At 47.4% G+C, this 16056-nt stretch overlaps 1 protein-coding gene across 2 annotated transcripts in view; it reads right to left on the bottom strand.

Annotated features, from left to right (window-relative positions):
• Positions 1-127: 127 nt before the first annotated feature.
• SP2 (Sp2 transcription factor) overlaps positions 128-16056 on the bottom strand; it is a 16122-nt gene continuing 193 nt past the window's right edge. Inside the window, exons 1-7 of one of the 2 annotated variants that reach the window (XM_019548356.1) lie at positions 13119-13278; positions 7280-7356; positions 5849-6799; positions 4864-5164; positions 1823-1997; positions 1522-1715; positions 128-1110 (exon numbers count right to left, since the gene is read on the bottom strand). In XM_019548356.1, coding sequence (XP_019403901.1) covers positions 1013-1110; positions 1522-1715; positions 1823-1997; positions 4864-5164; positions 5849-6799; positions 7280-7342 — 1782 coding nt within the window. In that variant the 5' untranslated portion in view covers positions 7343-7356; positions 13119-13278 and the 3' untranslated portion in view covers positions 128-1012. Of the gene's footprint in view, positions 1111-1521; positions 1716-1822; positions 1998-4863; positions 5165-5848; positions 6800-7279; positions 7357-13118; positions 13279-16056 lie in introns of those variants that run through there. The other variant, XM_019548357.1, reaches the window with a different exon arrangement.

Below are 16056 nucleotides of genomic sequence, written 5' to 3'. Positions count from 1 at the left end.
TGGGGGGGTTCTGTATCAAGGGTGATTGACAGTTTCAAGATTTGAAGTGAAATGCCATGCCACTTGGAAGTGAAAAGAGAGGGGGGAGGGGAATATATATATATATAGATAGATAGATAGATATCTATATATATATATATTTGTATATATAAACCAGTGGAGAAAAAAAACCCTCTTCATTATTGTAAAATAAACTTCAGCAGGGAAAGGATCTGAGGAAAAGGGAATGGCAGCTTATTAAAAAGGAGCAATTAAATAAAAATAAAGAAGCACTCACGTTACACAGTGTTCATAATTGGGAACTGGGAGCGTAAGGCAACAATCTCCATAGAAAAAAGGACTTTTTCAAAGGAGTTTATATATATTTATATATATATAGATATTTTTATATATATATATATAGATATTTATAGATATTTATACATTTTAAATATAAAGTAGGAATGTGCTGCAGAATGCCAGGTGGCCTCTTCCAAGCCTGTCCATGGAGTGGTGCCCCCCTCTGTCATGTCAAAGCTTCCCAAGCGCACGGGGGAGGCAGGACTGTCGTGAGAAAGTTTCGATGGTATCCTTGTGCCACTTGCACAAGGCCTGTTTGGAAGGGGTGCCCAGTGCTGCTGGTGGGTCCCCCTCAGCCTGTGGCACAGTGAGAGGTGGTTCTGTTTCTCGTGCCCATGTGAGCATACTCCTTTGGAAACGGAGGTCCCTTCCTCTGCCCCGGTCCTAAGTGCTGTGGCCTGTGCAATCAATGTCCAAGTCTGACATACTCTGTAAGTAGAGGAGCTGGGTTCCCAAGGACTGCGCAGCAGAGTGGATGGCCTCTGTGGAAGGACAACCCCATTGACTCCTTTCCCTGTGCAGACACCTCCACGAGGATGCTGAAACCAGGAGTGGGATGAGGGCTGCCGAGTTCCAGACTGGCCATCTGTGCATTCCCTATGCTGTACCCTTGCAGGAACCCTTCATGAGGGACTTAACGGGCCAGCAGGTAGCCCCACTTCTGTCACTGGCCCTACAAGTTCTTGACCAGGTGGGTTTTATAGTGCTTCGTCAGGTGGTCGCTTCTCATGAAGCGCTTCTGGCACTGGGCACACTCAAAACGCTTGTCACCTGTCAGGGGAGTGGGGAACAAGAGCTATGGTCAGTGCCTGGATGCCCAGTGCTGGCTGCTGCTGAAAAGCAGGCCCCTGGCATGCCCCACAGCACTGAAGACTTAAATGCTTCACCCTTCAACGTACCCATGAAACTGCCTGCTTCATACCCAGAAGATGACACCTAGGTGATAGCCCTTCCCAAGGCCCAGACCTCCTTCCCCTTGGACAGACAACAGAAGGTCATGCTAGGCTGGGGCAATTTGAAGGCAGCAGAGACCAACCCCATAAGCTTCAGATGCCACCTCCTGATGGCTCCTTCAGCAAAGCAGGAGGTGCATGAGGCAGAAGTACTACCCAGAGTGTTGGACAAGGTATGAGCAAGGGAGAGAGGCAGGTCCACAGAGGGGAAGGGGAGTGGGCTACAGACCTGTATGTGTTCGGGCATGCCGCTGCAGCTCGTCACTGCGTGTGAACCTCTTCCCGCAGAAGACCCAGTTGCAGACGAAAGGTCGCTCGCCTGTGTGCAGGCGTACATGAGCCCGCAGCAGCGAGGTCTTACGAAAGGTCTTGCCACATTCGGGGATGTGGCAGATGTGCTTCTTCTTCCCCTGATCCCCAGACCTGGAGGGAGAGGCAGCCAGGGAGTGTTACCCTCAGTGACAGTGCAGGAGGGGAGGGGAAGGAGGGAGGTCTGAGCCTTTTCCTGCTCCCCTCCCCAGCCCACTCACCTTTTCTCCCCATCCTTGCAGTTGGGGCATGTACATGCCATGCGCCTCCTCTTCTCCCCAGGCTGGATCTCACCAGATAGCGCCTGCTCCATCTGCAGCTGGATCTGGGTGGGGCTCAGGCCACTAATGGTCAGGTTGTTGCCAGACACGTTTTGGACTGTCAGCTGCTGCTGGCCTGTGGATAAGAAGCAGAGGGATAGAGGTATTCAAGATGTTCCTTGGTGCCTCCTCCAAGACCCCCCACCCTCCACGAGGAGATGCAGACACCTTACTACTGGTGCTGTCCACATTCCTCTCTCCTCAGGCTCCTCATGCAGGCTATGCAGCAATACAAGGAAAGGATACCACTGTGATGCCTAAAGGTGCTCCCAGGCTTCCTGTCCTGCCTCCTCTGTGCCACCCCAGCATGCAGCCTCACAATGGCCCCGGAACTCCCCCCACTCCCATGGTGCTGCCCCTTTAAGGGGCGGATAAGTCCCCTTTTTTTTTTTCTGAATATACTGTGCGGTTTTTCAAAGTTTTCTATTTAACCCTTTGGGGTGGGGATGATTGGAAAAGAAAACAAAAAAGAAACTTTGAAAAAACGTGCAATATATTTACAAAAAAAAAAACTCGGGAACTTACCCAGAACCCTAAGGTGCCCGCTCCATACTCCGGTGTCAAGGATGTAGGAACCTGGGCCATGCCAGGGCTTTGTGCTAGAGCCGGGGGGAACATGATGGGGGCTGGAAAGAAGAAAACTGCTGTCAATGTTGGTAGAATCGCTCTACTAGGGCCAGGCAGACAACTGAAATCTAACCTCCTCCTGTGTAGCTAAGACAGGCCAGACCAGCCCCTCTCCAGTAGGAGGCCTTTAGCCATTTGTAAAGGTGAGGCAATGCAAAGCTTTCTCCATAGGATGGTCCACACTGACCACGGGGAATTCCCTGCTAGAAGGGAGGTGGAAGCTCCTGATTCTTCAGTGCTTGGCTTCAGCACCAGGACAGCCAACCAAGCAGTTGATCAGGACCCACCACCTATTAACTCATCTCAACTACTGAATGGCTAGCTAGCTTCACTGTCTCAGGGCTGAACTTGAACTGATGACCCCAGAGATGAAAGTTTACCTCCTTCCATTGCCTAGGGTTGGTACTTCCCTGTGCAAACTCTATATCAAAGCAAACAGTGCAGGGGGCTGAACACCTGTCAATGGCCTTTCATTTGCTTGCTTCTCTGAGGACACAGTTTTATGCAAAGAAGCAATAAAAAAATAACAAAAATAATTGAACACAGCAGCTCGCTGAACAACACAGGAACATACTAGCTCATATTTCACACTGACTTAGCTCAGCCAGGCAAGGGAGAACAGCTTCCAACTCAAGAATCCAGCTGGGATTCCTGTCAACTCCTGCTGAGGAAAACTCATTGAACTCCAGCAGGTCTTTCTGAAATGTAGAGCAGAGAAACTTTCCCCAGACACAACTTCCTTTCCTTCTGCTCCCTGAAGCAAAAGCCACTGCATCTGAGCTCTGAAATGCAGATCTCTGCCACTGAAGGCAATGAGTTGATCTGCCACACCAGGAAAGGCAAAGGCTAGCAGCAGTGGAGTGTACCACAGGGGCACTGCTCTTCTTATTCTGCTGTGAGAGAAAGCATCTATGCCAGCACTGCAATCTTGGAACAGGAGGAGTGGTGTGTCTGTGATCTCTCAGTTGTAACTCTATAAGCCTCACAGCTCTCTTTCTACTCCCCATATATGCCCAAAGGCTGCTAGGCTTTTCTTTGCTAGGAAATCCACTTGCCACAAGAAGGCAACACAGGGACTGTGCCAGGACTGTGCCTAGAACTGAACAGCAAAGGAGATAAGTATTACCATGAGTACTTCCCAACAGAAACCATAACACTACAGGATTCACAAGCACTCAGAATTAATTATGGCCTCTTTCTAATCACTAAAGAATGACCAGTTCTTGGAAAATGCTACAGGCCCTGAAAGCATTTGGCTGATCTCACTACTGGCAATGCATTTGCAGTATGCTTCCCACATGATTTTAGTAACTGACAGATCACACCCCACTAGCATTTTTTAAAAATTGAAGCTTGACCCCACTTGAAAGGTGGGATCCCAGGCTTCTTGGGCCTAGAAGTCACAGGGGTCTAAGCACTCATTCTTTTCTCGTTAGCTGCTGGTTAAAACAATGTGGGAGCTAAAGGGCAAAAGAAATCAGGAAGAAATCTCAGTGAAGTTCCTGCTACAGTTCAGCTAGAAACAAAGCAGGAATTCCAGCTCCCCAGAACATTTGCTTCTTGTCCTGAGAGGTAAGAGAAAAATGGGAGCTATCCTTGTTACCTGCCTCCAACCCAGCTCTGGTCCAGGAATGAGTAGAGCAAGACCTGGATCTGAAACACCTGTAACTATCAATCCTTGTCTTGATTAACTTTGTTGCTTAGCAAGGCTATGAAGTGCCACTTTTAACAGCAGGGTCTCAGTATAACTAACTAATCTGAAGCAATGCCTTGCTAGGAAGAGACTTGGGCAAGCCTTGCTGCCTAGAAGAGATACAGAGAAACACTCTGGGCTCCCTTGGGATGAAAAGAGCTACAGAAGTGTAAGGGCCCCATGGATTGCCTTATGAGAGTTTTATATCTGGTTTTTGTGCTATTAGCTAGGGCAGAGGGAACCAACCTTTTTGGCAGGCATGCCACAAATTAGCCTTGCACCATCCCCAAGTACCACTCTGACCCCCTTCCTCTACCTGATCTGTTTTATTTTCTGCTCCCTGCTCTGCGCTCCCTGCCTCATCTACTGTTCTGCTTTCTTCTTCCTCCCCTGCACTACCTGCCCAATCTGCTACTTTGCTTTGTTCTCCCTGGTCCCTCTCTGATCTTCCACGTGCCACACACAGAAGCTACCTTTGCCACTTGTGACACCTGTGCTGCAGGTTGGCTACCTCTGAGCTAGGAGACGCACGGCCTCTCCAGAACATTAAAGCTCTAGGAACTCCATCTGTTCCATCTCTCCCCATTACCATCCAGCTCCCAATCAGATCCCCAGTACCCACCTCCAGTATTGGTGATGGTGACAGGTACGCCTTGGACTTGAACGCCATTAATGTTAATAGTCTGCATAGCCTGGGCAGCAGCTGCCAGCTGAGCTGCGTTCAAGCTGATGATGCCCCCAGCAGGAGCAATCTTTGGCAGGGTGCGCTCTTTGCGAGTGGCTGGTTTTTTGCTACTTCCTCCTGTCTGGGAACTGCGGGATACAGGGCTGCTGCAGGTGGTGACAGATGGGGCCACTGTCATGGCTGGGGCTTCTTGGAGCAGCACAGTCTGCAGCTCACCCGATGGTGTTTTGAAATAGATCTGAAGGGAGGGAGAGTCAGGGTTCAGACCAGCCATAGCTTTGTGAGAGTACAGAGATGGTCCCACCAAACCCATGGGGCCAGAGCAATGGCCTTTGAGACCACGATACCCAACGTCATACCTCACTGGAGCAGACTGGACCAGAAGCCTACAATTCATGAGGAGTTAAATGCAATCAACATACCCCTCACATCCAGCATTTTTGGCATTAATATTGTTGTTACCTTCCCAGCATGGTAGTGGCCCTAGATTCTTCAAACTAATTAGTCAAAAGACAGGAGCAGATTAGGTAAAATCAGAAGTCTTGGAAGCATCTGTCAAAAGAAAGGCTTCTAATACACTGGAAAGCATCTACGCTGGTTGCTTGCAACATACTAGTGGTATCAGCCTCTGTCTGTACAACAGACAGACACAAACCCAAAGCTTCTATTGTGACACATCAACTCACTAAGCTTATGAAATATGGAAATCTGGACAGACTGAAAGGAGAAGTTGCCCAGACATTTCAAGAAACAGAACCTCTTGCAGAAAATCTCTGCTTCATGCAATACCCCTCAGCTGCCCTGCCTCATATATACACACATATGTGCAAATGCTCACACACACACACGCACAATGTTGGCATTGAGTCAGTAATCAAAGGTAGAATCTCCCAGACAGTGATGTGTCCACAAGATGCAGTACCTGGGTAGGAGTTGGTTCAGCTGTCTGTATTTGAAAGTTCTGAGAGGACTTCTGAGGGACGGTGGGGAGTGTGGCGGAGGCTGCCTGGACCACTCGCAGGGCCTGCTGGGGAATCTGTACTACCTGCTGCTCTTGCTTGGGTTGGACCACCTGAACCTGCTGGACCATGGCTGGCTGGCCTGAGCCAGGGCTCTGCACGATGAGCAGGTTATTGCCTGCTTGGATGATGTTATCTGCTGTTGTCTCTATCAACACTGTTTCCACTTGCTCAGCCACAGCCATGGCTGTTGTCTGAGCTGGCGACATAGCTTTCTTTCTGGTCTTTTTGCTGGGTTTTGATGGGCTCTCTATTATCTGTGCCTGTGTCCCAGACTCAGAGCTGCTAACCAGGTTGTTCACAGGCAAGGTGAGTGTCACGTTGCTGCCGCTAGTTAACTTGACTACATTGCTTGTGCTCTGCCCTGATGACACCCCTCCCTTGTGTGCTGGAGCAGGCTTGATCGGCACAGGTTTGTGTGCAGAGGAGGAAGGAGCAATGATAGCCTGGTTGGTTCCAGGAATAATCTGAATCTGGTTGGCAAGGTTCTGTTGCACCTGGATGGTCTGGCCTCCTGCAGCCTGGATCTGAGGGACTGTCTGGTACTGGATGTTTGCTGATGACCGGGCCCCTTTGTTGATCATGGTTGGGTTCTGAATGGCAAAAACCAGCTGTCCCCCAGGATATGAGGTCCCAAGCTGAGACCCTTGGATCTGGAAGAGGTTCCCTTTTGACGACAGGATTCCAAGACTGTTCTTACTGGAACCCAGAGGAAGTGGTGCAGGTTTGATTGGGACAAGTTTTCGAGGAGTGGGCTGAGGTGGGGCAGGAGGAGTGACTGCTGCTTCCACTGCTGGAGGACCAATTTTGCTACATGTCGCTGCAAGCAGGGCTAGTGGAGAAGGTTGAGAGTCCTGCAAGAACCAAAGGAGATGGGAATGAGAGACGTGCATTGCAGCAAGGCATCAGATTCAGATGTCAGGTGAGCTATAAAACAAGCCTTTATGGTCCCTGCAAAGCTGTCAGAACCCTGAAATACTGGTACAACTCCATCCTCTGTGTGCATTTGTGACTTTAAAGCATTTTATGTGCATTAGCCACACAGATCCCTTTTGAGAGGGGCTGCTATTACCAAACTCATTAAGCAGACGGGGAAAATGAGGCTCAGAGAGGGGAAATTACTTCTTAAAGACTACAGAGAGAGTCAGTGGCAGGACTGGGAGATGCAGTGTCCAGTGGTGCATTTAAAGAACTGGCCTTCCTCCTAAATCAACATCATCCAACTTTGCAGATAAAGGAGAAAGTTCTGCAGGAGACACTCATCTCGAGGGTGCTGGAAAATGAAATGAGCCCATGACCCTAACAGCACAGCCAGTTCCTGCTTTTGTACACACCTGTGCTGTCGATGCAGCAGGCTGCAGGTATTCACTAGGGCTGACTGCAGCCGTGGCAGCCATACTGTCCTCTGAATCTGCAAGAAGGAAGCACACACAGGAAAAAGTGAGACAATGCTGAAAATAAGAAAGACAACCCCTATGCTTCTGTCACTACCCAGGCCTCATCGCTACCCAGGTCTGGCCCCTGCACCCAAATATCACATAATGGCTCTGCCTTCTGGCATCTCACTAACTCAGACATGTCAAGGCCATTTTAGAAGAGCCCAGCAGTGACTTAACTAATGGCTCAATTATACAAAGCGGGACTTCTATGTTCTCCTCCAATCAGTTATTTTGGACTTTGCATGTATCTTTGCTAATTTGGGAAGAGAATATGAAGTTGGCATAGCCAACAAACAGCAGCAATAGACTGTATGACACAGGGGAAATAGTAAGGCACCCCTCCTCCCTCCCAATTCTTTACTTGTATTTTAGCAGCAGCAGCAGAATAGACTCCTCAGCTGAGAAGTGGGCCTTCTTCTGCTGGGTGCTGTGTAATCATAGAGGAAGTGACTGATAATCCCTGCTGTTAAATGTCTGCTAATCTAAACAGACTGGGGAGACAATGGATGGGAAGGAGAACAGAGATGTGAAGACCTGTCCCACCTTACACAGCACCTTGGCAGCAGAGATAAGGAGACACCTTGACACCTGCACACCTGCACTTTGTCTAATAGACCTTGCTGCCTCCTACCTGTTGGATTCTAAACCTTGGGAATATCAAATAGGGGTAACATTTCAATAATGAAGAGAAAACCATTCTGGGTCGAGTACTTCAGTGTGGAGCACTTAGAAGTCATGGTGTATATAGAATAATAGGGAATAAAAAAAACTGCTGGAATCACCTTGCTGGTAGTACTAGCCTGGGAAACTGAAAGAACAGTGCTACTGTACGCAAGGGCATGGAGGAAATAACAGCTGCAGACCTTCATGCAAAAGGAACACATGGCAGGGAGGATGGTTTCAATAGAGCCAGGGCTGAGGCAGGGGAACAAGTGGAGTTAGAAAAAGAAGAAAGAATAGTCCAGGGGACAGGATGAGGTTGGAATTACAGTGGCAAACACAAAGTGGGGGTGAAGGGGAAGATGGAGCAGGCTTTACCTACCCTGACTGAAGCATTTAGAGATTATGTTTATTTCTGTCTTCTAAATTAAGACTGCTGAGTTGCTTTAATTTGCAGTGTGTAATAAGTATTTTGGGGCCAAAATACTTGTGTGTTATCTATTTAAACTATTTACTTGTTTAGGACTGGTCATCAATGTTTACAAATGGGTCATGGTACAAAAATATTTGAGAACCACTGGTCTATAGCATGGGTGTCAAACTCATCAGGTCTCATGGGCCTATGCCCCAGACTGGTCTAGAGCACAGCTGGTAGAATGTGCCTGAGACTGGCCTGAAGCACAGCAGCAGCATGGACCCTGGACTAGCCTCCAGAACCATCAGCAATGCTCACCATACTGGCCCCACATTCCCTGTGCAGCATGCAGGGCTGGTCTGGCACGTGCCAAACCTATGCATGGGTCCCAATCTAAGACTCCTGGGCAGCACCAGAGGCCAGACAATAGGGCTCTGAAGGCCAGATATGCCCTGCGGGCCATATCTTTGACACCCCTGCTCTATGGAGTTGGACACAATACTCCTGCTACCTAGCATCCACCCCTGACAAATACTATAATGGCTGGAGGCATCCTGTTTGATAGCCAGGCAGTGATATAGTTAATAGTTTGCATTTAACAGAGAAAATCTGGCTTCTCCATAAAACACCCTCCTGAGTGCAGTGGGACAAATTCACAGATTCTCAGTCCGATGGCCTGCATTGTTCTCCAGACTCCAGCGAGACACCAGTGAATGATGAAGGCTATTATTGCAGGCAGGACAGCTAAAAGATTTCTCTTCTAAAGGCTAAAATACAGGGAAGTCAGGGAAAGACCCTTGGAAATGCTTAGAATTTGCAGGATCTTTTGTCCTAGCCTAGAAAGACATTTTGTGCATGACATTTCCTTTGGCAAGTTCCCCGGTCTCCCTCACTCACCATTCTTTGTATGGCTCAATAGCATGATAATATTTACCTAGACAACATGCCAGGGAGAGCTTTTCTAAGCCCAAATTCTCTGCATTACAATTGCTGAAAGACAACTGATTTGAAAAGGGGAGTTATGGATGCCTGAGGAATATGGATGTTCGGGTAGCTTTTTAAAATATAAAGACTCAAATCCTGGAAGCTGACAAGAAGACAGTACTGTGATATTTACAGAGATGAACTGGACTGAAGGAGCAATAAGAATGGTTGACAACGAGCTCAAATTGCACGATCGTGAGATTAAACCTCATATGGCTTATAACACAATGTACCAGCCAAAACAATAACTACTGCATAAGCACAGCTAGTAGGTTTTTTGGTGCTCAGCAGGGACCAGCCAAAAAACACAATTTGAAACTGTGCTAGAAAATAATTTTCTGGACTCAGTGTGGGTTAAACTCCAGCATGGGCAGAACTTCCATTTTATTATCTCACTTCTAAAGGGCCCTGCTTGAAGAATTGTAGGGAGGTAAGAGGAGGCAGGAAAGGGGTGCAAAAAATAGGGACCATGGTATTCTATCAAACTCCTCTTGCTCAAAAGGAAGGCTGGGAAGTAGAAGGCAGAGTAGATTTGCACCTTATAGACCAACCAAATTATATATATCACAAGCACAGACAAATGTCAAGTGGAACAAGTTCCACACTCCAAAGTTCATTCCATACGGTGATGATCTTGAAACCACAAAGTGGCTTCAATAAAACATTTTCATTGGTAGGAGCCCTTTGCAGCCAGGATCCCATCTCAAGGGGACAAAGGCAGTAGTGACCTCAGACATCCACTGTAAGAAATACTGTTGTTGCACCAACCCCAACTCAAAGGGGCATCCACACCACAGAAGTATGTGGGTTTTTTATCACGTTAGCTAATGTGTAATAAGAGCTGAGCAAGGAGACAGCAGCACGTGGCTTCACGAGTTCAAGAAAATCCTTAGAGAGCCTTTGGTTTTCCTCAACAGGCAATTTAAGCAATACACACACAATAATGCTTTGTACTAGTAATACAAGATCACTAATGCACTAGTTGTAAAAACAACGCACATTTTTTTGCTAGGGAGGACAAGACCTGAAGTGCTTACTGCCCCATAAGCAGGAGAAAACTTTGAAGTCCAAGAAGAGAGTCCTATGCATGCCATGGAGGATCCAACTCCTAGCTTATGGGGAAGGGAAGCATTTAGTTCCAGTATGCTTCACTTTGCCGTTGTGAGCAAAAGCAACCCGTTCACAGTGAAACTGGATTGGGATTTCAATAGCACAATTTTGGGATGACCTAGATATGGGGAGGCAGGTTGTGCTGCAACTTTGCTAGCCAGCTCCAAGCACAATGGTGAAAGATAGAATAGTATCTGTGTGGTCACAGCCTCTGATCCACAGCAGACAAACCAGGGCTGCGGTATCCACACTACCCATGAACTGCACCTAACGTCCTAAGCAGCAACATGGGGGAAGACACTCTAAGTGGGAAGCATGAAACATAACAGCAGGTATTATTTCTATACAACAGGAAACAAGACAAAGGTGAGGCCATGAGGTACACAACACCTCCCCAGCTCTGTCTCCTCAGTTTAAGAAAAAAGAGCAATAATGCATTATTGAAAGGGAACCAGGGCTCTGCAGCCCCTGGGTTCCATGTGGCATCAGGTATATGGCAGCTCAGACCCAGGTGGACAGATCTTGACTAGTGCATTCTTTTCAAGTGCATGGGAAGAGCCACCTATTCAAAGCTACCCCATTGTTCTCCTTAAAATCATTCCTCATGATAACTCCAAAAAAAAATCTGAACACTGGTTAGGGTGAAGCCACTGCCCATTGTGACAACCATGGTCCAGTCACTGTTTCCTTGTGCTTCTCTGTGTTTCCTTGTTCTGCATCCACCTGTAGTCTCTTGGCTTAGAGATGGCTTGCAAGCTTTTTTTTAGAGCAGGGAGAGTCTCTTTGTTCTGCGTTTACACAGTGCTTAGCGGGAGGGGGTGGTGAGGCGAATGCAGACACCTGGCAACTTCATCAAAGTAAGAGTGTTCTATCAATGTGAGGCGTGACAGTAAGAGTCAGTGTATCTCAATGCTTTAGTTAACACAGGAGCCAGTCTTTAGATCTTAATATAGCTCCAGGCCAGAAGGGTTATTTATATATTTCCCAGGCAATTAAACTAATCAAGGAAAATGGACACTTAGTAATGTTGCAATGTCTTCCCTCTCCTTGCTGGACTGGCTGCCCTGTGCTGCCCTGACTGGTCTACAAAAGTAATGTGGGTCACCAGAAACAGAAAACTTCCCTCTGGGCAGTGCACAGCCTTTCACTGGGCAGAGAGAGCAGCAAGAAAACTGAGCTTTCAGGATACAAGCCAAGTCGCCAAGGAGTCTGCCTTCCAAAGGCAGGCAGTTGAGCAGGAGGCAGAGTTCAGGTTCCTTCCAAAGCAAGTGAAGACTTTTTCACAGCCTGCCATGACCAAGTGCATAAATCCCCAGAGTCAGTGTAGAGTCCCAGGAGCCTGGGACATCGTTAGATAGAAAATTATTTGCATCAACTCTTATAAAAGAGAAGCCATTCCCTGTAAGTCACTTGCTCTCACTCACTGCGGCAACTTCTTGGAGACTGAAGTATCAGATGTTTGCACCCAGCTAGCTGGCTGGCCTTTGATGAAAGGACATGTTCTTCCCAGAAAGCCAGAGGCTTGTACAGCTGCCCAAATTCAATGACTGTACCCCCCTTCCCAGCAGAATTAGGGCACTGCTAAGGATTAAGAGCCCTGACTGCAAATAAGAGCAATATTAAGTGCGCCAAAAATGAGAAAGAGCAAGAGCGGGAGAGATTGGCAGACAGACAAGGGGGTGGGATCTACTAATCCATTGAAATAAATTATGCTAATAAATGTAGGGAGACATTCTTGCATTTGCCATCTGAAGCCCAAGTAAATGTCTCACTAACAGTTTCTGCTTAATGTTTCCTGGCACCAGTTTTATAGTTTGAAGAAGCAGCAAAATATAAATGTATTCTCAGGGCAGTATGGCTGCCTAAACCTAGCTACTAATAGCTCAGGTATCAAACCAATACAAACTTTAGGGACAAGATTGTAATTTATTAGAATATTTGGTTCCTAGTTTATGTTCCTGAGGGCTACCGACCCTTATGACATGCAGAAGCAGCCACCCTTTGGCAACCAGTCATAATTTGTAAATCATTTCATTGTCATTTGCTCTGAGCAACCCATTTATTCACCAAGGGGATGTCGGTGAACAGCTGAGGATCAGTCTGCCTTTCTACAAACCCACAAAGACAGCTGAGTGCCAAACAAAATGTTTGGTGTTTGAAGGGCACTGCTTCATAAACCCAAAATTTCACCAGGCACCCTCTCCCAGCTTGCCATGAGCACCCTTCCATGCAAAAAGTATCTTGCCAGGAGAAAACTGAGCCACACAGCCTGAAATGATACCCTCCTTATCCCTTCCTTTTGCTCCACTGAGAGGATGATGAAAGAAGGATATTTTGAAGAGTGTTGGCTGGAGCACTGGTTCTTTTATCAAGTTATTAGAACAGATACCCTGCGATACTAAAATGGGGCACTATGAACTGGTAAGATACCCTGTTATCTGAAATCTTTAAAAACAGGCAGGCTGATTAAGTCTCAGAGACCATGTCAGTTTGTGACATGTCTGGGGACAACCCAAGACTGGAATCTGAACAATCAAGCTGTAGAACAAGAACGAGAAAACTTACCAATCGCGCCAGGAAATGAGAACCCATTTCCAGCCAGTAGTAATGCCTGTTAGCAGCCAGCTGGAACATTCGCACCAGCACGATTGGTAGGCTTTTTCAGAGGCGGCTCCTTCACTTGTCACAAGAATTTACTTATTTTGAAATTGTGCCATTATCTTCAATAGTCTATAAAAAATATAAAGCGAAGAGTTGTTTTTCTTTCTTCCTAACCATAATTGGCTCTCTATCAGGGAGCTTTCCTCTAATCCAGTGATTCTCAAACTGTTTTAGGCAGCCCACATTAGACTCAAAGCCCCTCTTAAGAAAATGTGAGATCTTATTATTTTTAACTTGCTTCTTAAGTACACAAAAAAAATCACAGAGCAATTCTGCTATTGCAAAGAGGTCAGAAAGCCTACACCAGGTCAGAATGGTTTTGACCCTATGGATTCCTACTGGCAATCTCTGGGTTTATCTTGTTTATCATGTATGCGTTTGCTCACCTAACAGTGCTAATATTGCAGAGCATCTTGCAGCAAATCAGTATTGCAACACTCTGGCTGAGAATCACTGCTCTAGAACTACAACTTTCATTGTAGCAGGAAAAACCTGTGACAGAAGGGCAAATGCTTATAAAAGGCAGCTCTTGATTCTCAGTATCAAAACATGTCCCACATCCTGCTATCTGACTAGCATGGGCAGATTCCTTCACAAAGATACAGTGCCCCATTTCAGTGGCGCATTGTGCAGCTGTCACTGATCTAGTTAACTTAGGTACCCATCTAGCACCATTACTGTAATGTTTGAAATGCCTCGATCTTGAGTATATCTATTCTCACAACCTCCCTGTGAATTAAAGAGGCACTGTCTCAATTTGATAGATGTGGCAGAGAAAAGCTGAATGACTGAACCAGGTCATACTGGAAGCTCGTGGCACAGTTTTGACCCCACGTTAGTACCCTAATGCCTGGAAAGTCCTTTCTACCTGCCTAGAGCTGACTAAGCCCAAATCAGACCACTGCTTTAGATATCATGGTCCCATTCCTACTGAGGACAAAGACCAAGAAAGAAAACTATATTAAACTGTCTCACAGTCAAACAACTAAAGGATAGCAGAAGAACCTACCTCTCTTACAGTGTCAGAAAGACAATTTTACTGAGGTCAGAGAGCAGATTCAGAAAACTCAAAAAGATCAATTAAAACCACAAGTCAATGCAGGGAGAAATCCTTTTTATTACTCAGATGATACCCTCCAGAATGCTTATTTATTATTTGCTTCATGCCAACAAGATACTCAGTACTCTATCTACTTCAGTAGTAAGCACACAGTTTGTGAGCAGAGATCTGGCTCTACATTCTGAGGGGCACAATTCAGGCTTGACAAGAAAAAGGGGTCATGGCCAGGTGGCAGGGAGAAGCAGCAGCAGCAACAGGGAACTTCATGTGTGTTCCAGGCTGACTGATGGGGAGAAGTGGCAGTGGCAGCTAGCAGGTCCTAGCACAAGCCTGCGTCAGACCCAAGCTGGCCTGCCAGTAAAAAAACAAGACTAGAAACTGCCTTATACTATTAAAACTTGTAAAAAGTTACAGAAAAATAATTGTCCTGTGTGTTTATGTTGTATGCATCGAAGGATACATGTTTTATTTTCACTCTTTTCCTATGCAGGCAACTAGCAGAGGAGAAACAAAACTGACAGACACCAGGGCCTAAAGGGACCGCTACAATCAATTACCCTGATGTCCTGCATAACTTAAGTGGTTTCTTCATCAAGCTCTAATTTCTAGTTGAGCTGCAGCATCTCTTCAAGAAAGATATCCAGCCCAGATTCATTAGACCTAAAAGCGATGGATAGTTCACCGCAACCCCAGGTAAGTTGTTCCAAAGGCTCACTAATCCTCGCTGCAAAGACAGATGCTCTTCACTCTGATCTATTACTTATCCTTTACTGCTAGTTTTATTAATGAATACACCTCTACCAATATCCCCAAAGGACACGGAAAAGTCTGCCCACTTCTATACATGTGAAACTTCAGTGATTCACAGAGGATTACAAAGAAAAATAGATTATCCATTTGAAAGCCCCCATCCCTTGAATATTCTCACGATCAGGGGTGTCAAACTCATCTGGCTCTGTGGGAGAAAGGAGTGACATGGTACTGGTCCAGGCCCATGCACTGGCCCCACGTTCCAGACCCAGTGTGTCCTGGAGCGACTGGAGTGGGCATCACATTCATCCGGTCCTGCTCCACCTGCTCCCAGCTGGAAGGACCCCTGGGGACTGCAGGGCCGCTCTCCTGTCTCTCATCCATGCACATGTCTGGGTAGTGTCCACTGACTCCTCGGACTCATTCAATGGCCAGCGGGCACTGTCTGGTGCTCTATACTCAGCATCCCTTTGGTGTGCTTGTTATGAACTAAGACCCTCACTCCTGTCTGTTTTGTTTTTTTGTCCCAAGTAATCAGTGATATGCCCTTAGCAGCTCCAATCACCAACAGGGGCTTATAGCTGTCCATGGTGGGCTCAGGCCCCCGGTCAAAAGGCCTATTCCAGTGGCTCCTGGACTTGCCATCTGGAACCACACACGGGGTACCTGGTATTCGCTCCCAGAGCCAGAGGCAGCCCTGGGTCCGGGCTGGGCTCCACCTCCCACCCCCTGCTAGAGACGGCATCTCCAGACCGCCAGCTGGAATGGGTCGGTGAACAACCGGGAGCCCTGGCTCCTCTCAGAGCTACAGCCGTGCTGGCTCTCGGTGTCCCGCAACTCCTCGCGCCAGGGTCCCCGTGCTGCCAGGGCAGGGCAGCACCGCAGCTCCGGCCTTTCCCCACCCCGAGAGCGGGGCGCGAGGAGCAGGCTACCCCACCCCGTACTCGTGCAGCCCCAGGGAGCCGCTCCCGCGCCCGGAAGCGCCGCTGGAGGGGCGGGGCGCGTAGCCCCACGCCCCTTCCGGGTCCCGGT

The sequence above is a fragment of the Crocodylus porosus genome, unplaced genomic scaffold, assembly GCF_001723895.1.
Source record: "Crocodylus porosus isolate Cpor-Errol unplaced genomic scaffold, CroPor_comp1, whole genome shotgun sequence".
Lineage (NCBI taxonomy): Eukaryota > Metazoa > Chordata > Crocodylia > Crocodylidae > Crocodylus > Crocodylus porosus.
This window is presented reverse-complemented; position numbering and strand designations above follow the sequence as displayed.